This window comes from Heliangelus exortis, chromosome 4, assembly GCF_036169615.1.
Source record: "Heliangelus exortis chromosome 4, bHelExo1.hap1, whole genome shotgun sequence".
Taxonomy (NCBI): Eukaryota; Metazoa; Chordata; class Aves; order Apodiformes; family Trochilidae; genus Heliangelus; species Heliangelus exortis.
The window spans coordinates 38,818,730-38,846,645 of NC_092425.1; the positions used below are offsets into that span (position 1 = coordinate 38,818,730).

A 27,916-nucleotide genomic window follows, 5' to 3' on the forward strand; every position below is an offset into this window, starting at 1 on the left:
CAGCAAAATGCCTGTCTTTGAATATCCATTTAAATAATATTGGAAATAAAAATCTCTTCATAAAGAAAAGGTATTTAAGTTCAGACTGCTCAATGTTAGCTTCTGTTTCTTTGGATTTTCCCACAGTGGCAGACAGTTGATGTGAAAATGGCAAGTTTCATTTTCTTACTGACTGTATTTTAGATTAATTTTACCATCTGTGTTACTTTTATGGAGGGTTTGCCCTTAATAGTTCTGTTCAGTCTCATAGTGAAAGAGCTGTGACTCATTTGCTTATATATATAAAAACTTTCTCTTGTAGGTTTGTGAAAAAATTTCTTCCAAAGAATTGAAGCATAATCATGGGAAAAGTGAAACCTCTAAACAACTTAGAAGACTTTCAGAATCAGTGCACTCAACAGAGGAAAACAAAAATGATTCTAAAGCAGAAAAAGAACATAAAAGAAAAACCTCCGCCTCTCTCCAGGCTGAAGGAGTCCAGCAGGACAGTGAGACAAGAGATGCAAAAAGACAACTGGACAGAGCAGAAGTCAATACTGAAGAGCTACAGAAGCAGAAACCTGCATTTAAAAATGAAAAACACCACAAAAAAGATACTGATGCAGAAATCCAGCACACAAGAAATGCCTCCAGAAAAGAAGCCAAGTCTTACAGAGATAAAAACGAAAAAGACAGAACTGCTTCAGAAGATAAACTTTCTTCAAAGCACAAGTATAAAGGAGACAGTATTCACAAATCAAGTGAAGATGGTGAACTCCATTCCTTTGAGAAAAGTCTGAAAGGTGAGGAGGGTGGTCAGAAACATAACCAACAACTGAGAGTTTCCTCAGATGAGAAGGCTGAAAGGAAAAGTAAGCACCGAAGTGAACGGAAAACCTCGCTGACAGGAAAAGATGGAAAAAGTATTTCTGAACCAACCTCAAAAGCTGAAGAACTGCTGCGAAAGGAGAACAAAAAAGACAGACATCTCTCAACAGAAAAACCAAGAGCAGAATACAAGTCCAAAAGGTCCCTGAGTGATCCAAGGCCACAAAAGGATTCCCTAAGTGCCTCAAAGCAACCTGCTTCTGCGTCACACAGGAGGAGCGAGAGCTACTCGGAAGATAAACGTGAGCTGGACTTGCCCAACTCTGATGGAAATTTGAAGCAAGAAGATGGTGTACATAAAGACAGAAGAAGATCTAAAAGCCTTGTGGAGGACAAGATTTTGTTGAAGTCCAAGTCAAAGAGTCATAGTAAACAATCCAAAGTGTCTGAAACAGAATTACAGGAAAATGTAACGAAACAAGAGACTGGTCAGAAATTAGACAAAGATAAGAGCACAGAAGAGAATGATGCAGAAAAGCAGCACAAAGGCAGGAATGAAGAGAGAGTTTTTGAGGAGAGTGGTGCTGGGTCTGAGCATGTTAGTGCCACACAATCAACTCAGGGATCACAAAAAGACTTAAGTCACAGAGCAAAGTTACATTCTGGAGAAAGAGGATCTGTAAAAGAGAAATACAAAGGTGATAAAGATTTAAGCAATTCCAAACTAGAAAGAAGGTTCTCTTCTGAAGGTCATAAAAGCAGAAGCTTAAAGCACAGCAACAAGGAAATAAAGAAGAAGGAAGAGAATAACAAATTTGAGGATAAAGTTGTTAAAGAAATGGATAGTGGGCATGAAAAAGCATTGAGCATCACAGTGGCAATGGATAAAAAACAAAGTAAGAAGATAACCTGTGAAAGTAGAAAAGGCAGTCTATCAAACCAAGATTTACTTGGAGAGGAAAAGCAATCAGCTGCCACAACTGAAAGCAGTCATACTGCAGCCCTGCAAAAGTCAAGCATGAATAATGATGACTTGCATTCTGGTCGTGAGGAAGAGCTGATGGAACTTGATTTGAAACAAAAGAAAGTACAAGAAACATCTAACATCGAAGGAAAAAACATCAAAAACTCTCTTCAAGCCACAGATGCCAAGTATGGAGCTAAAGAAAAAATATCTTCTTCAAAGAAGGAATTAAAACACAGCTTGGCAGATCCTGAAGCTTGTGAATCACAGTTTCTGTCTGCAGGTGAAAAAACTGTTAAACAAGAACATAACCCTAATAAACAAGTTGGTGCCTTAGACACTTTGTCCAAACAAGCTCCCGTGAATCAAGGACCCAGTAAACAAGGGGCTAATAAAATGGGGATTGTGTGTCAAACAAGTGGTAGAACCTTACTGAGTGTTCTCAGTAAGGATCAAGCTTTGGAAGGTAGCAAGAGACCAAAGAATTTTAAAACTGTGATAAATTCTATTTCAGATGATATTCCTTTAGGAATGAATTCTTCCAGAGGAAATGCTGCTGATGCCAAGTCCATGGATATGGATATCTCTGATTTTACAGACTCTTTGGGTAGTGTGTCAAAAGAATGTCACAATTCAGACAAGACTTCTTTATGTGAAGACACTTTCAGTTTGAAGAATGATTCAGCACAGGTTGTATCTGTGGAAAAACAAGATAATGCAGTACTGAGTTCTGTCACAAAGGATGTTGGTCACAGCACCACTATGGCAAAAAGGATAGAAAAAGATAATGAGGTGTCTCAGCCTGATGAACGGGCAATGGAAGAGAGTACAGCTGGGTTACCTAGTGCAGAAGATGATGGTGAAGCATTAAAGTTAGAAAGCACTCAGGGAAGTGAATTGAAAATAAAAATGGCAAGCTTGGTGACTGATGCATCAGAAGATTGTGGAGATGTAAGAAAAAAAGAACTTCTAAACAGAAAGGAGAGAGAGTGCTTGAATACAGATGGTTCTGCCAAGGGAGAAAGAAGCACAATGGTGGATAATGTGAAAAATAATGAGGTTCATGATACTGATGAAATTATACAATCCTCCTCTGTGCTGGTGCCTGAAAGAGCTCCTGAGGAAGCAGTCAAAGGCTCTGTGGTAATCAGTGGGCAAAATGGGAATGGTGTGACTGGCACTGAAGATAAAAATGAAAGCAATGCAGTAGGTACCAGTGCAGGAAGCAGTAAACTTAGTTTGTTGTACAGCAGCCTACAAACAGCTCCTCCCACTGTGATAGGAACTAGCACAGAAAAGATCACTGAGAGCACTGTTCCAGCAACGAGTACAGGAGAGGGGAGACCCGAGGGTGCATCACAGTCTGAAAAGGACAGTGATGCTACAACCACTTGCTCAGAAGGAGAAAGTGAGGTGAGGGGGATCTGCACAAGCATAGAAGCTGATGAAGGTTTTACCACGGGCACATGGGTAAAAAGTAGTGAGGGTGGCAGTTTCAGCACAGAAGCAGATATTGGAGAGTGCACCATTGCAGCAGCTGAAGAAGGGGGTGGCAACGTTGTCACCGAAGGGTTTGCAGAAAGTGAAGGTTTCCTCACAAGCACAGAAGAAGAAAATTGTGCCATGCTTGATACAGAAGAAAGTGGCAAGGGTTCAGTCAATGCAAGTGGAGTAGAAATTGAAGACAGTGTGAACAGTGCTGGGGCAGAAGAAAAAGATGATGCTGTGACCAGTGCAGGCTCTCAAGAAAAGCGAAAGCCCTCGGCTTGTGTTGATAGAGGCAAATTTGAAAGTTCTGTATCCTGCTTAGGTGAAGTGGAGAGTGATGGTGCTGTAACCAGTGCAGGGACAGAAACAGGAGAAGGGGCCACAAGTGGTGACAGTTCAGGTGAATTTAGGGGCAACGTGAGAGCTGGCCAAGTCAAAGAACATGAAGGTACTGTGACATGCACGGGTGCAGAAGAAAGGGGTCATAACTTCAGTGTCTGCTCAGTGACTGGTACAGATGCCCAAGGAGAAAGCACTGTAACTGGTGCATGCATTGCAGTGGTCACAAACAACAGTGCCATGGCTGGAACTAGTGGTGACAAGTCTGAGGATACTGTAAATGGTGAAAGTGCAGTGACCAGCACAGGCATCACTCCAGAAGATGATGCTGAAATTTCAGTAGTCTGCACAGGGCTAGAAGACAGCAATGAGGGCTTTGCTGTTTGTTTAGAAGCTGAAAAATGTGAAAGTCTGATGGACAGTACAAGGGCAAAGGAAGAAGCCAGTATTGCTACAGTCAGCATAGGTCCCTGTGATGATGAAGGTTTTGTAACTAGTACAGGTTCAAAAGAAGAGGATGAAGAAGGTGAGGGCATTGTCACCAGTACAGGAAGAGGAAATGAAGAAAGTGAGCATGCTTCTACTTGTACAGGAATGGAAAGTGAAAATGCACTCATTTGCATAGGTGCAGAAGAAGGTGAAGGCTCCATTATCTGCATAGTTGCTGAGCAAATGGAAGCTGAGTCAGGAGTGGCTGGCACAAATACAAACAAGCTTACTGTTGACAGCATGATGGGTGCAGAGAAAGAAGCTAATTGTGGCACAGACTGCAAAAATGCTAAAGGGATTGTTGAAAGCAGTGTGACCAGTGCCAGTGCTGCAGATGAGGGTGCTTTGACAGCACATACAGGAAAGCATGAAGGTCCCTTGCTTCCCTTGGGTGCTGAGGAATGTGAGGCTCCCATGACTAGTGCTATGGCAGTGCAAGAGGAGAGTCAGTCTGGCACTGCAGATGGATGTGAAAATGCCAGGGCTCCCTGTGGCAGCAGAGAACTTGATGCCTCCATAAGCAGTGCAGTTCCAGCAGAAGATAACAGTTCCCTTGCTCCTGCTGGCAGAGAAGAAAAAGTAAAAGGTGATATCATCTCAACCAGCACAGTGGAAGGAAGTGATGGTCCCTTACATTCAGCCATGGATGCTGAGGAAGGTCCTCTTGTTGTTGCAAGGGCAAATGAAAGTGGGGAAAGTTCTATGATCTTGATAGACACTGAAGACACAGAGGTGCCTATGCCCAGCACAGCTGCAGAGTTTAAAGAGTGTGTGCCTGCTTTTAGCAGTAAGCAAGAGAAGGATGAGTGCACTATGATTTCCACCAGTATTGTGGAAGAATTTGAGGCTCCTATGTCAAGTGCAACTATTGAATGTGATGGTCAGCTCCCCTCTCTGAAAACAGAAGAAATAAATGAGAATGATACAGTTTCTATAGATACAGAAATGTATGAGGTACCCATGCCTAGTGAATCCAGTGCAGGAGGAGATGATAACAGTGATGAGGTAACTCACCCAGCTGCTAGCAGTAAGGAAGAAAAAGATGAGTGTGATATGATTTCCACAAGTGTTGTGGAAGAACAAGTAATCATAATGTCAGGTGAAGTCACAGAAGAAGCAACTCCACACGTGTCAGACACGGAGTCAAAAAATGAAACAGTAATGATCTCTACAAGTACAGCAGAATGTTTTGAAGCCCCTGTGTCCAGTGTAGCCATGCAAGAGGAAGACAAACTTGGTGCTTCAGAAACAGAAGGAAGGTATGAAGCCACTATGATCACTACAAGCATGACAGAAGAGTGTGAGATTGTCCTGATCAGTGCAGCACCAGAGGCTGAAAGTCAGCTCATGGTAGCAGAAGGAGGTGAAGATGCTGTGATCTCACCAAATGCATCAGAGGAATGTAAGATTGTGGAGACCACCTCAACTGTAGATGAACAGTTTGGACTTGCTGCTTTCAATGGAGAGGCAAAAGGCAAAGGTTCTGTGATTTTTGTGGGGGAATGTGGAACTCCTGTGCTGAGGGTTGCCACCAACAGTGAAGAACAAGATGCTGCTTCAAGTCTAGGAGATAAGGAGGAGGGGGCAGTGATTGCTCTGAGCACCATGGAAGAATGTGATAGTCTCTTCACCTTTACAGTCATAGAAGAAAGTCAGCTTGCTGCTGAGAGTACAGAAGTAAAAGACAGACCTGAGGAAATGTTTAATACTGCAGACCAGATCGAATGCATTTTGTCGGACACGGGCCCAGAAAAAAGCAATAATTCTTTGCTTGTCATTAGTAAAGAGAATGAGAGCCAGGAGAGTGGTGTAAGGGAAGAATCAGCAGCATCTCAGGCCACAGTAGAAAGTGAAATTGCAGAAACAGATGAAAATTCAGTGAACCTCATGAATGTAGAAGAAGCCCTTTGTGTGGAGATCAGTACGGAGACTGCTGTGAGTCCAGGTTCTTCCTCGGAGTCAAACGAGGAGGATGAGCAAGCTGAAGATGTTTTGCCTGAGGGTGCTACATCAGAACTCTCTTGTGTGATTTCAGAAGCAGCAGAAGGGAGTGGAACTTTAAGGAATAAGAACTATAAATATAACTCAGACTTGCTTGTAGAAAGAGACTTTTCTGAAATAAGGACTCCCCTGTCTAGGGCACAGACTCTGTCATTAGTTTCTGCAAATGAAGTGACTGTAAACACCAACCATGGTGAGGTGACAACAGAAGCAGAATTAGGGGAAAAAAGTGACTTCCCTGTGTTGCATGTAGAAGAGCTCTGTGGCAGTGATGACAAAACAAAGTTGGCCAAAATAGATGATGTTGGGATTGAAGTTACTTTTCAAAAAAGTAACACAACCTTTAATTCAGGTGAGGATTTCTTTTTTTTCTTTCTTTTAATTTTTCAATGTATAAGATGTCATAAGTAGATGCATTTTATCATTATTATAGTTAGAAATAACTTAAACTAATCAAATATGCCTGATTGTTGGTTTCAAAACAACATATTAATATGTTAAGAATTGGTGAAAAATATTTAAAGCAGCATTCAGTTCTGGGAGTACAGGAGTGACTGAATAAATTACCTGAATAATGTTGAAAAAAATGTTATTAGAGTGAAAAAAAAATATGGGAATATATTGACTTAAGATTGTGATGTAATACTTCAAGTGCTTTGCAGGAGATAATACTCTCATGGAGCAACAGGTGGGTTTTATTATTACCATGTTTTGAACTTTAAAAATGCTTTTGTAGGAAGGAGGATGCATTTCATCTAGACATAGGTTCAACATTTTTAAAAGGTGACTTCTTAGGCATTTTGAAGGTGAAGAGTGGCAATCCTTAATCAAAATTGCAGATTGTCTCTGCCTGGTTATTTAATGGTACATTAAGATTCACTCTGCTAAATTGAAATTAATGTTGTGAACACTTGAAAGAGTCTTTGTTGGTGTTACAAACAAATGAGTAATCCTAATTAAATCTATATTTTGAGTGAGAAATAACAGAGGTCTATTTAAACAGAAAAGTTGTTAAATGCCATACTTCATTTTCAGATCCTGTTTTCTGCAAGCTAACATTTAAAATGATCTTGCATGGTTGCTAGTTCCTAAAATATCATGGAATGAATGAATATCCTGCTATTTTCAGCCTTTCTCCTGTTTGATCCTCCAGAGCAGTTAAAGCACCAAGTTTATGAAAATTAATAGATTCTGCAGATACCGTAATGAAATCAAGATTGTGACTTCATTATGCATTTTGGAAAAAGTAAACTGTAGAAAAATAGTAGAGATCTGCTTATCTTTCTATATACCAAAGCAACTGGAATGATAGCAATCAAGTACTACTTTTAAAACCTTTACTTTCTCCTGTCTGTCTTTGCTGTTCCTTCAAAAAATACACAAACATTTTTTATAATGTGAATGTAGGTGCAGTTTCTCAAAGGTTGACTTTATCCTCTGGTTTTATGGATACCTGGGGTGAGAAAGTTCACTCTGCAGATTTCTGGATCTTAAGAATTTGTCAAGGAATGATGCCAATCTAGTGAACTTGGAAATGTTCTTCAGTATGGCCAAAACAGGGACAAACATGAGCCATGAAAATGTGAATGTCACACTTACTTATTTCTGTCTTGGTGCTTTGCTCAGTCCTTGCCATCCACTGATGTAGCCTCTGTAAGTACCACTGGTAATAGTCTTATTTTGTGGACTGCAGCCACAATTTAATCTCTTATCTACCATGCTATAACTATTTCTTTATGTTTAGGAAAAGCTTTATAAGCAGGCTTTTGAAGTAAGTGACTAAAAAGACTGCAGAAGTGATATGAAGATGCCATCTGCATGGCTTGGGTTTAGATGTTCTAAGCATACAGCTGCTCCTATAGGGAATGAAATGGATGGGATTTAAAGGTTTCCTGAAATTGAGAGGAGCTGCTGAGCTTTCAGTCTCTGTGGAAATGGGATGATTTCAGTGGTTACAGTTTTAGGACTTACAGATTTAGGCCTTACTGTCACTTAAAATGTTATCCTTAGTATTAACTCATTACTCTGCATTAACTTATACAGAGGTAATTTGCTGTCTGGAAATCTTTTGGGTGTTTTGTTGTGTTTTTTCAAGGAAAAACAAGAAAAAAAGCCTAAGTCAGAATCATAAGCTGTGATAAATCCTGATGGACCATATTTTCCAATTCTTAAGGAGAACATAGAAGTACTTGTGTTCTTGTAAATGCCAAGTTATTTTTGAGCTGATTTGCTGCAGGCAGAGTTGCTGTTGTTTCCATTGCCTACAGGAAGGAATTAAATTCATGTGCTGTGTTCATGAAGTGGTACTGAGAAATAGCATCCTACTGTAGCATGAGATAAATGCAGCATAATGTAATCTAATCATTTTAACATATTTGTATTTCATTAGGCAATAAGGCATCTTTACCAAAGTTGGCAGAAGAACTAGAATTTGAAACTAACTTGAGAGCTGAAGAGGTATTTATATTATTTTGAAAATTTTTATTATCCTGTTTCTTGTATTGTTACACCTTGCTAGGGTTTCTTATTATACCTTTTGATTTTTGTGCAGCAAAAGTGGCATCTAGACTTCAAAACTGTAATAAAGGGTCATTTTTCAGATTACTCAGCTGTGCTTTTCAGAGTAGCCAGCATTTAAATTGTGGGCTGCCCATGTTATTCTGTGGTAGAACCCCAGTCCCTGACCTCTGCTCCCAACAATGCTCCTCCTGTGACCATGACATCCAAGTTTTTTCTTTTTAGAATTGCTCATACAGTGTGCATGGTGCTTGTGACAGTGCTTGTAAAATAGTCATGCATGCCTTAGCCCTTAAGAGTTGGTAGTTTTTAGTTTAGATTTTTTTAAGCTATAAACAGAACACTGCTGTTCCCTGGGTTGTGTCTCTTCCATGGCAGTCTTGAGACTCTCCTGTTTTCTGTGGTTTTTGGGGAGCACTTATTGCCATTCTCTGCTGTGATACCTGCAACCTGTTACCTGCTGTAACACAAGAGCAGAGCTTCCTGGAAAACCCAAAATATTTGGGCTCATGGTCACTTCCAGCTTGTGGAAGATGAAATGGAGCCTGTCTGTATCTGTACTGTGGTCCATACCAGCCAGGATTCCACATGGCATAATTCATTCAGGCACAGGACTGGGTCCATGTATTCATATCTGGTTAAATTCTTCCAGAATAATAATAATAAGTAAATATTCTTTCAGAATATTGTCCAGAGATTCCCAAGCATCTCTGAAAGGGCAGGTCTGCACCAGATCACTGGCTTCACCTCCTGGGTAGACCAGTTGAGTGTTTCTGAACCAGGGTTTTGACACCTGGGATACACTTCAGGAAAATCCAAGTGAATTTAAGCCTAGTGGGATTTATTGGTTTGTGTTCCACTAGCAAACAGCTGAACTGTTTGCCAGCATAAGGTGGTTCTAGAGTCAGTATAGCCACATTCAAAATGTTCTGATTTGACTTAATGCTGGCTGGAGATAAGTGTACTTCTATATGCATAAGTAACATATAGCTGATAAGCAAACTAAATAAAAATTTAAAAAAAAAAAGGTTGAAAATTAGTTGAAATGAGTAGAAAAGAGTTCCCTGTACTTTGCTATACATTGCAGATCCATCTTTTTCTGTATATGTCAACATTTCTAGAATATTGCTTATGTTTGGAACTTGGCAGAGAGCAGGCTTTGCACCTTGACTTCCTGAGATTTCCCTTGAGATCTCCTTAAACTGAACTCAGGTAGCAGTTAACTCCAAGATCAAGGTTATGACACTCTATTGTTCAACAGACTGAGTTCTGCCAGTGTTCATTATTAATATTTGTACTGCTGTATTAATAAGAAATCCTTTAAATAGATCATGATAAGACAATCTTTATCATGACATGAGGGAGGTAAGATGTGCTTGTTCTGGATGTCTGTTATTTTTTTTATTTTATTTTGATTTTGTGTTTAGCCACAACAACCTGAAAGTCCAAGAACTGAAGAGGGGGATGTGGATCTTCATACTAAAGAGTCTCAAAAAGGTGACTTTTTATACTGATAGCAGCTTACTCTTCATATTACTTTGAGTGGTACTTAATGATGGGAGGGTTGTGGATTTGACATGTGTGGAGAGACTGAAGCAAAGCCTGCAGAAATCTTGAAAGGTTTTTAGGACCTCAGGTCCCTCTGCATTTAGTTTTTGGGAAAGAAGGAGATGTCAGCCTTTTCTTCCATATGTTAGGCTGAAGAAAAGGTTGAAAGCATTTAGCATTTAAAGAAGTAGGCTGCTAACATTCTGTTTAAGATCAGAAAATACAGGAAAACATTTGCTTAGGAAAGATACAGAAACTTCCCCAAAGAATGGTTTGCTTCCTTCTAAACTTAGAACATCCTTGTTTGGGTGTTGTGACAGATGACAGACCTTTGAGGACTCACACCAGTAAGCAGTGTATGACTTAGTCACAGAGACTTTACAAAGATTTTTTTTTTTTTAATTTTTTTGGTTGTTTGTTTTTTGGGGTTTTTATTATACTCTTTTTTTGCTCTGCAAAAGATTAAAATATTTCTATCCAACCACTGAAATTTAAAGAGTAATCACCTTGCTAGAAATCTCAATTATTAAACTTATATCTGTTCTCAGTAATTCCCTTTCCATATATTAAATTAATCCAAAGAGGAAGAAGAAAATAAAAAAAAAAAATCCCTGTTTCCTAAAAATACATTGTTTTAAAATGTGTTGCAATTGTTTGGCTTTCCTATTAAAAGCAGAAACAAACCCCTACTTTGTTGCCATCTTGATGGATTTTGTACTCCAGATGCCTTACACTGATGTTTACAACACTACCAGATGAGAGTTAATCCTCAGTCGATGGAGTAAGAAGCAAAAATAAAGGGAATCACAAGAGGTAGCAGTGATCCTGCTGTACAGAGAGGTTACAGATGAATTTCCTCACATAGGAAGTTTCAGCTGAAAGCCTAAATGCCATGAGAGGAGGTGCTTTAAAGTTGACTTGTACAAAAATAACCATTTACCAACTAGAAGACAAAACTATGAGTAAGCTGAGATACAACCATTGGTTACCAAACTTTGGATTCCTTTTTGTTCTCAGGGTAGGTCAAATCCACATACCTGCTTTAATAGTGGTGTTTGTTCATCTGGGTGGTAAGAGACATGCTCTGCTCATGAGAAAGCAAATTGAAACCCTGAGAATGGGTTAGAAGAATGTGGTCTTCAGGACAGCAGATCCAAAACTTGAACCAGTTCTTCTTTACTGTGAGGTTTCTTTGAAGTGCCTGAAAAACTGTGCCACTTCCCATCACTCAGTCACCCAGACAGACAGTACTCAAAATTTAAGATGTGCAGACTGAACAAGCTGTTATAATCTTGTTCCATGGAAAATGTTTAACAAAAGTCCCATTTGTTGTGTAAATCATGTTGGGTGTGACACCTACTGAAGAATAATGTTTGGTAGCTCTTGGTAGGGTTTTTTTTTCTTTTTTCTCCCCCACCATATGATAATCTCTCTTTATGTATATATGGATGTATATAGAGATATATAGCTCCACGGACGTAAAAGGAAGTTGTTTAAAAGACAAATGTGTGTCCTGTCATGAGTATGAACAGCAGACACAGTAGTTTGGTAGTCCAAGATTTCTTGGAATGTAAACAAATCATTGCTGTTTGAGTGGGTAGGATCTGGCTCTTCATTTGACACTGCTTTAAAAATTCAAAGCTACACAACTGAGCAGGATCGCTGGGGAAGATCTGTTCCTAAAACCTGTAGATTTAAGAAACAAGGTACAAATTATCTAAAATTCTATGTGGGTCTATTGGATCACAGCTTTAAGTTCTTTTTGCAGCTAAAAAGAAAACTGTTTGGAATGTTCCAGCAGCTTTTTCTATTAAAATAATAATTCAGTGCCTTTATGAATCAGACTTTTAAGGGAACTGTAGCATGCTTGATGAAGCAGCATATTTATGAATCTTTTTATATATCTATACAAAATGTCTTTGAAACATAGGAAATTTTTTCAGAACTGCAGAGGATACATCAGCTCTCATAACTCATGATCATTTTCCACATTTTTGTGATGCAGAGAGCTCAGGCTCTCAGGCTATTGGACAGCTTCAGTGTGTGCCCTTGATCAGCTACAGCTCTTGCTGGTATGATTATATAAAGTTTAATTTTACAGAAGCATAATGTTACAGCATAGAATCACAGAATGGTTTGGGTTGGAAGGGACCTTAAAGCTCATCCAGTCCCAACCCCCCTGCATGGGCAGGGACACCTCCCACCAGCCCAGGTTGCTCCAAGCCCCATCCAACCTGGACTTGGACACTGCCAGGGATGGGGCAGCCACAACCTCCCTGAGCAATATTTTTCATCACATTTTTCTTCCCATGATCCAGGGTTGTGATGAATAAAATTCTTCTTTGTTCAAATGCTAGATGCTAGAACTATATTAGAAATCTCAAAGTTACAATAGATTTCAAAGGTGAAAAGATGACACCATTGCCTGTATTTTAGCCATAAAATGATTCTCCGTTATCCTGTGCCTTAGAAATCCATATTCTTTTTTTTTTTTATCCCCAAATATTGTTAAAGATAAGATTGGAGATTGGATGGCTCTTATTTCCAACACTGAAAGTAAGTTTTCATAGTTTACAAGTACTGGAATCCTTTCAGAGAGGTGAAGTAGAGAATATTGCAATGTTTGCTATTGCTTAGCTTTTCTGATTGTTTTTGTAATTATTTTTTAACAGATTTGCTGCAGAGGAATATTGCTTTAGAAAGAGAAACTTCTCGTGTAAGTTCTTGGGTTTTAAATTCTCTCAAGTCTGTGTTGCTTTTTTTTTTTTCTTGTATTTACATTATATATTCTCTAAAGAAAAGTATTGGGTTTGTATATGCAGAGTCAATGTATATTGAGACTGTGCAGCTGTGTAAGTTGATGTCTAATTATTCTTTAAACTTGCCAGTAGACAAATCTTCTTGTATTGTTGTTCCACAATCTCTGACTATTTCAAGACTGATCTTAACTAGCAAAAAAGAGAAGCTTGTTTGTCCTCCTTGGGAACAGGGGACAAAACCTGGGATTATTCCTTATTTCTTTTGGTCAGGGCTAGAAACATGTTCTTTCAATGCAGTGTACTGTGATTTCACAAGAATTCAAAGCTTACAAGTGTAAAAGAAATGCCTGGGAAAGCTGCAAACATGAAGTGTTTCTTATGCAGCAGAAACAAGACATTTAACACAGAAAACAGGCTGAAATGTGGTTACTATTTCTTAAACTTGTGTAATAAATCATTTATTACTAATTTGTCATACTGATTGGCCACATTTCTAATGATTGTGAAACTTCTGTTTCCACGTGTAAGAAAGTGTTCTTTTAAATCCAAAAACATTTTATGTGAACTGCCATGATAAACTCTTTTTAAAAAATAGTAGGGTGCAGAATTAAAACCAAGATTTTTTTTTTTTTTCTCGTTAAAAATACAAATTAGAAGTTCTGAGAATACTGCAAGTCAGGAGTTTTTTCATGGTGCTGCCCTATACTAGTAAAATTACTTGAGCTCTAGGAATAAATTGTTTTTGTTATACTGCTTCTTTCCATTTTAATGCATGTTGTAGTGAGTAGGAAAAACATTTTCTGTTTATGAATCCTCTGGAGAAACAAGATAAGGAGTTATCTGTCTGTGTTTTATGCACAGGTGGAAAACTTGAATAACCAGGTAAATGAAGAACACAGATCTAGAGGAATACAATGTGAATCTTCAGGAACAGTGGATAAAGAAAAAAGTAAGTGAATCAGAACTACACAAATTTGTGTAAAACTTGCCTGTTCCAAGATGAAAATTACAGGAAAGAATGGAAAATGTGAGGTTCCAAGCTCCATTCCCAAAACAACTTGTAACACTACATGTAATAAATTCTATTAAACTATGGTAATAAATTGAATTCTGCATAGCAGAGTATTATAGCAGCATTTTCAACCAGAAGTGAACAACTTTTTTCTTTTGTCTTTAAATGCTTGTTTTCTTTCTTAAAACTGAGGGAGTATAAAGCTGAGGTAAGCTGATCATCAGAGGAAAATCCAGCCATTTAATAGACTCTGTGTCTGCCCTTCCCTGTTAGACTGGAAAGAACTGAGTTTTTGTGTAACTTTCTCTAAAAGTAAAAAGTGAGAAAATCAGTGCATTGAATGGCATAAACATTTCTAAGTTAATGTTCAGTAAAGTTAACTTAGGAAGAAGCTTGGTATTTTCTTGCCATAATAATTATTAAACTATGTAATATTGAAGCTCTGCTCTCAACTGCTTTTGTTTTTAGAGCATCAGAACAATTTGAAAAGTAGGATAATGTAGGTTTTAAATGAGTTTTTATTCTGCTTGTAGTAATTTTGATTTGATAAAGTGAGCAATTAGAAGCCATGTTGTATTCATTATAGTGTCCTACATACTATTAACTGCTGTCTCTGTATCTGGGGGAGTTTAGGTTGAGGTTGATATTTTATTTCTTGATTTGGTACCTGTCAAATTTCAACTTTCAGCTTATCTTTCAATTCAAACAAACTAAAAACCCAAACCCTACCTTTAACATACAAGAAACATGGAATTCTTTTCTGTAATTGTTTGCTCTCCCCTTTTCAAAGAGGGGTTAACAACTTTCTCTTTGTATTTTTTTTCTAAACAAGTTGCTGCTTTTCAGGATCTTTTGAACTGCACTAATGATGAACTGGTATAAAAGTCACATCAAAGTCTGACAGGTGCAGAAGGAGCTTTTTTTTTTACACTTTAACTGTTGTTTGGTTTTGCAGGCAACCAGCTGGTTGTTCAGGATGTGAGACAAGATGATGAGCAAAGTCAGTGTTTGCAAACAAAACCTTGTCACATCGAGGTATCTTCAACAACACTTTTTTAATGTCCTGCAGTGGTAATGTAAATAAAATGGAAGCCTAAGTTTTAATTTCTATAGCATTTTATTTTGGGAGGTATTTTCATTATTAACTGTAAACTAATTTTGCATGGTCTTGAATAGAAAACAACTGACTATAGAATGATACTCACTTTTCAAGGGGGAGACAATTTTAAAAAAAAAAAGTAAAGTGTAGGGCTTTGTGCACAGCACCTGAGTCCCTTTAGAGTGTAGGGGACCAGTTTGCATGATAGGTAGGAGCAAGGAGCATTGCTGGATCTGCTGTGCAGAACTTGGACTTCACCTGAGTTCTGGATTTGGACTGATTCCCTCAAAGTCAAAACAGAAATTTAGGACAAAGTAAGTTTTCTTTTAATTTGAAATAAACTCCTTTTAGGAGCATGCAGAATATTTGGGACTATCTCACCCACTGCTTTTGATGAAGCTTCTCAGGAGCAAAGATTTTAGAGACATTATGAAATCTTGATGAGTAAAATAACTACTCATTCATTGGGGTGTAGGCTGGGGGTTTTTTTAGTATAATAACTGACAGTGATCTTTAATTTGTAGTAAGACACTCCTTTCTTTGTTATGTCAAAATAATGTAGGAAGCTATTTCAGATGATGCAGCAGAAGTGTCCAAAGAAATTGATGTACAGCATACACCTCCTGAAAGTGCTATGGAAGAAAAAGGTACTAAAACTGTCCATTCTGGGCAATCTTATTACCCCTACTGAATGCTAATTTAATGGTTCTGTCATCTCTCCACTCTGTTTTTGAAATGTTCCTTGGGTAGGAGAGTTAATTGCAAATAAACAGGTCAATAGGGAAATAGCATGATTTTATGTGACAAGAAAAACATTTCCTCACTCTGACCACAAATAAGAGGTGTCCTTCCATGAAACAAACATGAGGTGACCATCAAAATAATACTGTTTGTTTCTGTGGAGAAACCAACCAGGAAAGGGTACAGAGTTTGCAGTGTCATAGTTGACTTATTTATTTGTGTCATCCACTGTGTTAATATTGTGTTTGATGTAACATTGTCCTGGCTTTGCATGGACATTGAGTATCTCCCCCTGTAATAGTTTTGTCACTACATTGAGCATGTTGTCAATGATGAAACTGTTGTGTAGAGAGGTTGTATCCTCAGATTCCTGTTCCATGGAAGAAAATTGAATAGTGGCTTGTATTTATTTTACCATTTTACAGTGGGTCACAGCCTTGAGCTTTTGTTTTTAACTTAAATTAGAAGACCTGTGTAACCCACCTAGTGTTAGGGAAGCATTCTGGCAGACAAGTATATTCTTGTTACAAGGCAAATAGTGTTAATTTCTGATGGGTCTTTTTAGGGAATTCTGGGCTACAGAATGAAATAATGCTTTAGTTCAAAGGCTGTGGCTTGTACCTTTTTCTTTGTCTAATAATACACAAGTGTACAGTTTCTCCATTCTTGTTTTGTATGTGTGAAGATGAATTTATCATCGAGCAGGAAATGTCTGAAAAGGAAAAACATGGTCTAGAATCAAATGAAAATTCTCCAGAGGTGAGTGGTCTTATTCATGTTAATTATCTGAGGTCATGCAGGTCCACACTGGAAAAAGATACTTTTTTTTTAACAGTAATATTAAAACTTCACCAACACAGAAATAGCTGTGAAAATTTGTTTGGCTCTGTAAAGTATCAAAGACTCATTTTGTTCTGTGTCATAAAGTATAAACTCAGACCATAAGACATCAGTGGTTTATTACTGAGGTAGAAGTAACTCCCTTCCTACATTTAATATTACTTCCAAATTGTGTAGAAAGCAACTCTCTAGAGTTGTGTTGTATAGAAATCATGTTTTCTGAAAACCTTGTTATTGACATGTGGATAGTTTAGTCACTAGCAAATATGACTTGAGTTTATGAAAATTTTACCACTCAATTTTAAAACTTTTTATCTTTTAGGCTTCTACTTGTGATGTTCTGTAGGGGTGGCTGTAAACAAACACCTGAACCCTAAAGACTAAAGTTATTGTGAACCCCTAGAAATGGACACTGTTCTCATAAAGACATGGAGTTTTGAAATTTTCTTTCTTTTGCTTTTAATTTGAAAGTGGAAGAAAATTTTAAGACTAAATTGTTAGGTTTGTTCACTCAAAGCTTGAGCCACCAAGATCAATTGCAGGGAAAGACATTACTGGACTCGAGTGGGGAACAGATGAGAACAAACACTGAACTTTCTTTCCTTGGAAAAAGGAGAAAGTTTGTTATTGGAGATTTTGTGATCTGAGGTTGGGGATCTTTGCAATTTCAACACCTGACCTCAAGTCATTGCTTCATGTTGTCATTCAAAGCTTAAATTTTAAAGTAAGGGCTCTTCTTTTCTAAAGGTCCTGCTTATATAGAGAGCATCACCAGTCTGTGTGCTGGGATCACTGGGATATTCACTCAGCTGCTTCAAGCTGTAGCCTCTGCTACCTGGGAAAAAGGACTCACTAGGCTGAAAAGTTGTGGTGGGATATATAGGGCAAACCAGCAGCATTTGTAACACCAAGTGGCAGAGTTGTTAGGGGAAAAGGGGGCAGAAAGCACTCATTTTCAGAAAATATTGTATAATTGCGAGTTCTTTTCAGCTGTATCAGTGGATTTCATAACACTCAGTGTCTCTTCCCATGAAACCTGCCTCATCTATGCTTTTAAACAGAAGAGCACTACTTCTGCCACTATTACAGTGCTGAATGTCAATTATAACAACCAAAATATTTTTATCCTCTCTTTTAATAGGAAAATCAACCTGTAATTGTGAAACGGAGAAGGGGAAGGCCTCGTAAATACCCTCTTGAAGCTGTGCAGCCTGGTGGTAAGTAGTTCATAATACCTGTGTGAGAAAACAAGGAAAATAGTGATGTTCAAGTTCTGAATTCATATTTCTTCCCTCAGGTGGGGAGTCAAAAGCTGATATGAGCACTGGGAATGTAAGTGCCTTTATTTTGTTTGGGTGCATTTAAACACAGTAATCCAAGAGCCATTGATTTGTTCAACGTTTAATGGTATTTCAGAAACATCTTGTGGAAAACTGGATAATTGGGTTCAGTCTAGGCAAACCAAAAGTACTAATAGTATCTCTTCACATAACTGAACTTTGTAAGCAGAATGTTCTGTTAAGCCTGAACACAGCAAATGGCAGTGCAGGATTAAGTTTAGTACAACATACTCAATACAAACCTAAGTGTTACACTGAGTAGCAATATTCATTTACACTGATTGTATGCCACATGTATCTTTTCATTTGTGCTGAGAGTAATTTTGGCTTGAAGGTCAAGTTTCAGAAAACCTGAGTGTTATTTTCCTCTACTGAAGCACTCATAATGACAGCTCATAGTAACTCTTTAGTATCTGTCAAATTGGAGTAATGTGTAATGCACTTGTGTTACCTATATTACAATGTGTACAGTTCATTCAAAAGATGAAGAAATGCTGGTTTCAAACTTAGGAGCTCATGAAACATAACCTCTGTCTTTTAAAGCTTAGAAATATCTTAATTTCCTAACCCCTGTGGAGCACAGTCATTGCTAAGACAAGTATTGTGTTGGGAGTGTTTCTGCAATCTGGTTGGATTGAAGCACAGGGTAGTAACAGATCAGGAGTATTTGTGGAGTATAATTAGTTCCTGCTGGTGGGAATTCCTGCATGTCAGAATCATTGTTATTGCCTAGAAAAGAGATGATTTTTAAAACAAAGTTGTTTTATGAGCAAAGCTCATGTTTTCTGCCTGCTTGCCTGGTGATGCTCCAGCTGGCACGAGTGTCAGAAATCTTGGGAATTTACCAGTGGTACAGATAGCAGGAGTTCTTGTCTCTGCTTGTTCTGTTCCCACAGCATTTCAGGCATTTGAGTCCTGTTCCTCCTACAGGTCTGGCAGAGTTTTGTTTCAGATTTCCTAATCTCTCCCAATTGATTTTTTTTTTTTTCCCACCTCCAATATTAATTGAATGAAATGTAATTTCATCCAGTGTGGTTTGGGGTGTTTGGTTTTTGTTTGGTTGTTTTTTGGTGGTGGTTTTGGTTTTTTTTCAGGAGTAGAACTAATTTTAAAACTGATACACCTTTGCATCCTCAGTACTGGCACAGAATCACCTTGTTCTAGTTCAGCTATTTTGAAGGTCTTGCATCTCTTAGTGATGAGTGCTTGGGGTGTCAGTCTGGCTCTAGGAGGAGTGATATCTGCCCTCCATCTGAGATAATGGTTCTGTCAGGTGAGATAACTCCCTCTGCATGACAGTTTCCCCTAGGCTGCTTTGAGGACATTTGGGTACTTCAAAGGAAGTGTAGACATCTCAGTGTAGTCATGCAGTGATTAAAGCAACTGCATTTTTTTTTTATAGTCATCACAGGGAGATTATGCAATTCTACATACCTCCTGCATTCTGAATAAACACAAAATCCTGGTGATTATAATTCTCCAAGTCTGTATGTGTGATTACATAAAGGGTCTGCACTAAACTTTTTTTGTATGTCTTATAAATAAGTTTCCAGGACTGTGTTTGCTTGAAACAGCATTTAACTTTGTGTCTTTTGTTGCAATGATGTCAGTGTCAATTAGGTTAGTGAAACTGCTATGGTTTCTTTTGTTTATGGGTTGACTTGACACATTTCAAATCTTTATTACAAAAAGAAAGATGCATGCTGCTGTTAAGAAACTCAGTACAAATTTTCTGGGTGCTCATTTGAATGCTCATGCTTTCTAGATTTGCAAATATATATTATGAATGGGAGGAAGTTTCTCTGTTTATATAATAAAATCCTAGATTTTTTTTTTACTTTCTTTTAAAAAAAACACTTTTTTCAATTTCAGTTGCAGTTCCCCATCTTTGCAAGTAGAGGAAAAACACCTCAAACAGGTAAGAAAATTATATTTGCATTAAAAAATGAAACAAATGGTGGAAGAAATAGAAGAGGTTTTTGATGAAAATCACGAGTCCTTCCTAAACATAATCCCTGGCATTCAGTATTATCAAAGTATGAAAATATCTGAGTAGACAGGGCAGTGAACACTGGTCCCTAACTCCTGCTGAGTTTTAATTTAAACAAAAAAAAAAAGAGGAGCTTGATAAGAACTTACTTCAAAGATACAGCAACACTGTTACTTGCTGAAAAGTGCATTGCAGAATATCCCAAGTATTTTGGGTGTGTGGATAGGCACATGGCAGAGCTTCAGAGGCAGGTGGGTTTCAGACTGGTTCTTAGTGACTGGTTTCCATTTCTGGTATTTGATTTCATACAACAACTATCAATCACACTTCATTTACCTTAAATTACATTTCCAGTTTTAAAGTTTTAAATTTTGGTGATTGGTGTATCTGTGGATATCTGTCTAAAAAGCTTAGTGGTAGCTGGAAGGGGGTGTTTATTTTCCCTTTCACAGCTGCTGCAAGATCTTTAGGAGATGATCACTTCACTTGACTCACAAATGTATTTTCAGTGCTTTAAACTGAAGTCAAATAAAGTTAAATATTTTTTCCTATTCAGGCATCAGTAATTTTAAGAGGTCAAACTTTTGGTGTATGGACTCTGTACTGCACTGCTTATTTAAGTATATCAAATTTGAATTATGCCCATTCATAAAATAGGCTTTAAAATTGATTCAGGAAGCAGACAAACTGGAAAGGCAGGTTAAAAAATGGTTTGTAAACAAATACAAACATTCATGCAGCAAATCTGAGAAAATCTTCAAGAAAATCAACAAATCTTCAAAGCAATTCTTCTGGAGTTTCCAATAGTTTAGGCTTGTATGGAAATATTAATCTGGCCACACTGTACATATGGGTTATTTCCCTATTTTCTCTACATTTGTTAAAATTTCAGCTTTAATCATATGCTTCAGAACTCTCTCTAGAAGGTTACCTGGTTGTAAAGTATTTTGTTTCTATCAACTGCAAAGAGAACAGAACAGAATGTGAGGAAGGTATAAAAACACATTCTGGTTTGTTTTTTATTCAAAAGCACAAACACCTCACTATGTACTTAAAGCTTATTTTAGTGTGTTAAGTATCATCAAGTGTTCCCTTAAACTTCATCAGATGCTTCCATTCATGTGAAAAAAGGTCTTGAAAAGCCCTGGTGGTGAAAAAACAAATGGAATCCCTCTTTGTAGCTGTGATAGAGACAGAATCACAGAGCTGGAAGAAAAAGTTCTTTTTAGTCATTACAACTCAAGTAAGAGGCACCTGGTTTTTGAAGGCAGTGTTAGAAACTCATAGAAGGGTTTGGGTTGGAAGGGACCTCAAAGCTCCTCCAGTCCCAACCCCCTGCATGGGCAGGGACACCTCCCACCAGCCCAGGTTGCTCCAAGCCCCATCCAACCTGGACTTGGACACTGCCAGGGATGGGGCAGCCACAACCTCCCTGGGAAACCTCTGCCAGGGTCTCACCACCCTCACAGGAAAGAATTTCTTCCTAATGTCCAACCTAAATCTCCTCTCTTCAAGTTTTAAACCATTTCCCCTTATCCTCTCCCTACACACCCACGTAAAAAGCCCAACCCCAGCTTTCTTGTAGCCCCCTCCAGATATTGGAAGGTTGTTATGAGGTCACCTAAAAAGGTTGTGCCTGTTTAGAAGGGAATGTCTTGTAGTTATGTATTCTTCAATCTAGAACCATTTTACTACAAATTTGCTGAAACATACCAGAATTTTGAAATATGTGTGCTTTGAACACACCAGAGCTATGTTGGTTGTGTATTACACTGATTTTATGTAAAATATTTAACACAGTGGACATTACTGTTTCATTGCATATCTGTATCAAATAGTTAAATATCTTTTCTTTTTCTCATTTGCTTTTATGGAAAAGATTTCCCTGTAACCTTTAACAAAGGAACTTGAAAAAACTTGCATGTGAGCTTTGGAGTAGATTTCTGCTCTTCTGAGATCTATTTCTGATCCATTGCCTTGACATTCTTATGTTTGTTCCATCAAGGCTGGGTCTCTTCTTCTACATCCAAGGATTTTAACCTTGCAGTGTTGCAGATTGTGCCATTTAACAGAGCTCAAAAGCTGTGTAAAATAATCCCTTATCACAGAATTAGGGTAGAAGTGGTAATAAGCATCTCCCATGAAGGAAGGCCAGGTTGAGACATGGGTTGCAGTGTTACAAATGGGTATTAACATGCAGAGGCTACAGTCTGTAGCAAGCACTGGAATTAAGAAGTATTTCCAGCAGAGAGTCACATAATTTGCATAGCAGACATTAGACAGGTTTTAAACAATATTTTTTTGAGCTCCAGCCATCTTGCTTGTTCCCCAAAGTTAAGCACTAGAACAAGATTGCCTGGAGGGACTTCATTCTTGAGCACTTTCAGCAGTGGTTTGAACAAGAGCAGTGTGATCAGATCAATTAATTTAGCCATACTTTAAACAGGAGACTGTACTTGGGGACTAGAGTCCCCCTCCAAACTAAAGGTTTTTTCTGTAATTCTGTAATTGGTTGAAAGTAGTTAAAAGGGCTAAATAATGTTTGCTTTTCAATTAAAAAAAAAACTGTCTGTGCCACAAAAAAAAAAAATATTCTCTGTCATCCAAAGCCTTGCTGCTTTTAAAAAAAAGCAACAATTCATTGTCCCAGTCTCTGTATATAACAAAATACAACAAAGCCATATTCTAAATTAGGTAGAGACTGAAAATGTTTTTGAGTTTCTGTCATTCTTATGCTGTGGACAGTTGGAAGGGAATCCTTTTTGAACTGACTGGTCAAAGATTTGAAGTTCAGGCTTAAATTTTATTATTTTTTTCCTTTTAGGTACAGACATATCTAATACGAAAGAAACACCAAATGTAAGTGCAGCCATTTGAATTTGTAAATTTATAAGCAGCATGCAATGAAAAATGTCTGTCTTCTATTTAAATGAAACTGTTCTTGCCTTACTTGCTTCCATTTCATTTTTTTTTAGGATGATGAAACTGAGAAAGCAGAAATCATTGTGCGTAAAAGGGGAAGGAAGCCCAGGCGTTCTCTGGCTCAGTCAGAGGAAACTGGTAAAAACATGAAACTGTGCTACTTCCAACAGAATGAGGAGATAATGCTGTTCCTTTCTGTTTTCTAATAGCAACAAGATAAGCTTCATTCCATTTTTTTTATACCACTTTTTTCCTTTCTCGAGGAAAAACCATTGCGATACAGCTAGTGTAAATATTATGTAAATATTATGTAAATATGTGTAAATTGCTGTGGTCTCATGTCAGAGTTGCTACATCCCAGGTGCTTCTATAAAGCCTCATGAATTTTCTGTGCATTCTGGCTATGAGCTGCATAAGTAAACTTTGGTGAATGTGTTAGCAAGATTAAGTCAAACAAGAGTGAACTAAAAATGCTGAAGCGTAAAGGAAATAGCAAACTACTTACTTGAAATGGGATTTGTGAAAAGAATACCTTTTCTAAACTAAGTGTCCATATCCTTTTGGAGGGCTTTTGGAAAATTATAGCACATGTGTAAAATTTTACATGGACAGAAACACTGGAGCCAGAAAGAAAACGTCGGAAATTAACGTCTTCTGAAGATGAGCTAAAAGAGCAGGAGGAAGGTGAGGAAGAAGATGGTGAGGAAGATGATGAAGCACATTCCGGAGCCACAACTAGATCAGCCACAAGATTAGAAGCTCAAAGGTAACTGTGAGACAGCAGCAGCAGGTTTTTTTCTCAGTTTTTGTGGGCTCTGTTTGAGGGAGGGGGTTGTTGCTTGCTTTTTTCTCTGTTATAAAATGATAAGAGCTTCCCAAATAATTTTGGTTCTAATTCTAGTGCTGCTCTTCTAGGGATGAAGAGACAAAAGGGGAGGTGGGGAAACTGTTAGGGTCTCAAAGACATACTTGAATCTGTCAGAAGGTAAGAATTGATCCTGATGGCAGTTCTCATCCTAGTGATGTCTCAGAAGCTGAGTGCTTGGTTCTAATAGGTAAAAAGGGACCTCTGACTTAACTGTGCAGTTCACCATTTGATATTTGGAGTTGGAACAAGGTGGAAACATGATTATCCGTGGCTGTTTCTTTTTCCAAATATTATCCAAGTTAAATACACAGGACTGAAGGATTTGATTTCTAGTACGGTTATCTGCAAGATCACCAAAGCAATCTTCCTGCAAGAGACCAGTGTGGTAGCAAGAGTTCTGTTGTCAAGCATCTCTCTTAGCATAGGTCTGGCTTTTTGGAGGCAACCTGAATTATAGCAGAGCTCATCCTCTTGACTTTGTGGAGAGAAAGATACCAGCTTTGCAAAGCTTCTGCCTTCCAGGACAGAATTGGAGTCCAGGCTTTGTTTTTTATGTTTGTGGTGCAGTCTCTGTAAATTCACTGGATTGCTGACATTCCTAAAGATATCTATTAAATGTCAGCCTTCCTGTCTTGTTTGAAGCACTGGTCACAGTATGTTCTTGAACCCATCATTCCAGAGCTGAATCAGAAAGTAGCTATGTAGTCTTTGTTTAAATAAAAACTTTAAAAGTTTACCACTGCCATATAGGAAACATCAGTTTTGTTTTGGCATAGATAGTTCCTGTAGTCTCTCTAAAATTGTAATAGAAGTTTAGATATTAGTGTTTTCATTCTGGTTGCATGTAGAAACATCTACTGTTCTTTTTATAGATTTGTTTAGTTTGTGTCTCAGATTTCCAGTACTATCTTTCTGGCTCTGACTGTGCCAAAGCATCTCTGTGTTAAGGTGTAGCAAACAGCCTGCATTTTATAAGTAGCATTTGGTAGTAATTCCATGGAAGGGGCTATTTCTTCACCTCCACAACTGCTGAACTGTCAGTTTTTCTGACTTAAGTGACCTGTTTCCAGACTCTGAAGGTGATTGCCAGAAACCAGTTTTTCACATTTCTGAACTGAAGCTGAGTTTGTTCTTTGCACTGGATGAGCAAATTCTCTTCTTCTGCAGCCTCCTTGCCTTTGCTTTTTTTGTTTTTCTGCTGGTACTATAAGCAATTTTTTTTTTTTTTATGTGCTAGAGCTATTACAAACTTGGAACTAGAATTTTTATTTATTAAAATACTAAATGCTGTCAGTAAAGTAGCCACATTGGTTCCACATTTGCTGTGAAAATGCACTGCTCAGCATTGCAGTCTGTCTCTAAGCATGCAAGTGGTGGGGGTTTTTCACTGTTTCTTTTGGCAACTTGGATTTACTTGTTGCAAATATTGTGCAGCCTTAATTTTCTGGGCTTGGAATGCAAGAAGAAAGTGCCTTGGTGAAAGTATTTTGTTATATATACATTCATCATTCTTTTGTATTGCAGAAAGCAGCCCAGCAAGCCAACCACACGTGCAACTTCTAAGAGCAGTAGCCCAAGCTCAGTTTCTCCTAGAAAACGACAGAACCTAGCAGCAAAAAAAAGATCTCCAAGTGATACAAAAATTAATAAATCTCCTCCACTGACACAGTAAGTACTGAAGTTGAATCCACTTCATTATTTGTTTTGGAAGCCACTGTCCTTTCCTTATATGTAATGTACTGCTTCCAAATATGAACAGCAGCCTAGCGTTGCTCTTTCTGTTCTCTTGTGATATATAAAAGCTTTTAAAGGATTTTCTTCTGTTTACTTTTTTCCTTCTTCCTTCCTTCAACATTGGAAGACTAGAATTCTTTTCTTTCCATCCTCAGAAACCTCTGGGGAGAATCTGAAAATTGTGTTACACAGTATTTTAACTTGAGCTGTCATTCTTTCCTGAATGGGGGGGGAAAGCAGCTGTAGTTCAGCTTAAAGCAAGGAGAAACTCTTGAGAGTCCTTATATCAAATTTTGAGATACTTCCCTTGCCCTCTTTCCCTGGTACTCTTTTTAAAGTTGAGGTCACAGTGTATAATCTCACAAGGGAGAAATCAGTGGTGTGCATTGTAACTGACCTGTAAAATGTGTTATGTGCCAAATATATGCAGCTGTTACCTGCCCTGAAATGTGGCAGTGTCTTCAGTCTGAGCCTCAGGAACAAGTGCATCTTGCCTGGCACAGCTCCCCTCATGTTTATTATTTTGCATAGTTATGGATGGCCAAGAGTTTAAGCCACACTTGATGGTTGCAGCTGAAGTGTGGTGGGCTTCTTAAACAGAGATAAAGGTGTGTGATGTCTTTTTCTTCCTCATCTATATGGGAGATTTGTGCAACTGTTTCTGTTCTCCTGTCTTGGTGAGACAGAGTACAAGAAAACACAGTTCATTATGTTTTGGTACAAACCACAAGGCTTTCCAAAACCACAGAGGAGGAAGGAGAAGATCTCAAGCTTCAGTTCTTCCTTCTGGAGCACTTTCCAATATATGGAATTAGCACGCAGTGTCCTGCTAAGATGTGATGGGAATGTGTCCCTGTGGTCTCTGCTTTTATAATCCAAGCTTTTAAATATCAGCTCATTAATTCATTCTGAGGTGGACAACTGAGTTCAGTCTTCTAAGCAGGATTGTGCCTGGCCACAGTTTTTGTTTTACAGGTCCTGAGATTGTTAAAATAATGATTAACAATGCCTTCCAGGTTAAAAGTGCAGCCTGCCAAACGTAAAATGGAAGACAGCCCAACTGTGGTACGGAGAAAAGGCCAGCAGAAAATAGAGGAGACACCAGGAAAGAAAACAAAACGATAATCTTGGCCATTTTCTACTGGAGAAGTCAAAAGAAGAAAAAAAAAAAAACGAAAAAAAAAAACCATCTGTGCTTCTATTTTTTTTAAAGCAAAGGGATTTGCACGTGCTTGTTTCAGAGCTCTAAGTTAATCAATGCAGTACTTTTAAGTTACATTTTAAACAGCTTTATAAACTATTGTTTATACAGAATATTATGTACATTTATTTCAGATGAAAATAAGTTTACTTTGTATCTGAATGAAAAACAAAGTAGTTATATATTTTATCACTGACCTGGAAAGTTGGGGTTCCCCAATGTGATGAGCTAATGCAGATGCTTCCAACCCATGAGGTACCCTCGGGCCTACTAATACATTTTGTACATAAAGTTGTAAAAATAGGTTGTATTTTACTCTGTGTATGAATCTAATCAACAATGGACATTTTATTTATTATATGGAAAGCATTGGTCTGTAAACTTTAGTATATACCTTAGGTTTTTTTAATTATATATTTTACATTCTATGCAGATGTCAGTAGGAAACTCCCCCTCTGCTCCCCCAGGGCTGTCTGAAACCTCCTGAATTTCTCTCAAATATGCTCAGATATTTGGTCAGGTATTTTTCTCGCATGCGCTGAAGTAGTTTAGCATAGTGAAAGGGACTTCTTCTTCCTGCCCACAGTTGTGACAAAGCATCCAATTTAAAATGTGATCTCCCTAGATTACATTTTGGCTTGTGGATTTACTGCCAGCCTCAAGGAATAATTAGTATTTGGGTTAGATTTGTTCTCAGTCAGCCAACACGGCCCTGAAATGAAAGGAGTTTTTATTTTGCAACTAAACACCTGTTCTTTCAGTATTTGTCTTTTTTCAACAAAGAGGGACCCATTGAAATCAAATGTCATTTCTCTTAACTATAAAGCTTCAGCATTTTATGTTACATTTTATACACAGGTATTAAAAATAGAACCTGGCATTATTGCCAGAATCTTTTTTTAATGTATATTAACTCTGGTAAGAGCAAATGTTCAAGTGAAGTTGTATATAAAGTTAAACTTTTCTTATGATCACATGTGTCTCTTGTTATGATGTGATGAGTTGCCAAACAATCTGAGATTATTTTAAGTGTTTTGTTGATATTCTGGTTTATAATTAAAAAGGATTTGGGGGAGGGGGGGTGGGTGTGGAATTTTACCTTTCTTTTTTTTCTCTTTTTCTTTTGTGAAGTTTTTTTGAACTTGTTGTAAGGCAGATGTTTCCGTCAGATATTCTGCTTGGTTTCTTACTGAGATTTTTATATAAAAATTATAAAATGTTTGCCAAAAAACTGAGTTGCTATATTTTTATTATCCT

At 37.9% G+C, this 27,916-nt stretch overlaps 1 protein-coding gene across 11 annotated transcripts in view; it reads left to right on the forward strand.

Annotated features, from left to right (window-relative positions):
- Positions 1 to 27,633, forward strand: part of BOD1L1 (biorientation of chromosomes in cell division 1 like 1) — a 36,674-nt gene extending 9,041 nt beyond the window's left edge. Inside the window, exons 10-25 of one of the 11 annotated variants that reach the window (XR_011725862.1) lie at positions 302 to 6,440; positions 8,478 to 8,545; positions 10,033 to 10,102; positions 12,826 to 12,869; positions 13,774 to 13,861; positions 14,880 to 14,959; positions 15,586 to 15,670; positions 16,420 to 16,523; positions 17,746 to 17,821; positions 17,902 to 17,936; positions 19,817 to 19,862; positions 22,759 to 22,793; positions 22,910 to 22,994; positions 23,423 to 23,622; positions 25,249 to 25,392; positions 26,475 to 27,017. Coding sequence is in view for 5 of the 11 variants with exons in the window: in XM_071743942.1 (XP_071600043.1) it covers positions 302 to 6,440; positions 8,478 to 8,545; positions 10,033 to 10,102; positions 12,826 to 12,869; positions 13,774 to 13,861; positions 14,880 to 14,959; positions 15,586 to 15,670; positions 16,420 to 16,523; positions 17,746 to 17,821; positions 17,902 to 17,936; positions 19,817 to 19,862; positions 22,759 to 22,793; positions 22,910 to 22,994; positions 23,469 to 23,622; positions 25,249 to 25,392; positions 26,475 to 26,583 (7,362 nt within the window). In the remaining 6 variants the exon portion in view is untranslated. Of the gene's footprint in view, positions 1 to 301; positions 6,441 to 8,477; positions 8,546 to 10,032; positions 10,103 to 12,825; positions 12,870 to 13,773; positions 13,862 to 14,879; positions 14,960 to 15,585; positions 15,671 to 16,419; positions 16,524 to 17,745; positions 17,822 to 17,901; positions 17,937 to 19,816; positions 19,863 to 22,758; positions 22,794 to 22,909; positions 22,995 to 23,422; positions 23,623 to 25,248; positions 25,393 to 26,474 lie in introns of those variants that run through there. The other 10 variants (XM_071743943.1, XM_071743942.1, XR_011725865.1 and 7 more) reach the window with 10 other exon arrangements.
- The last annotated feature ends 283 nt before the right edge of the window (positions 27,634 to 27,916 follow it).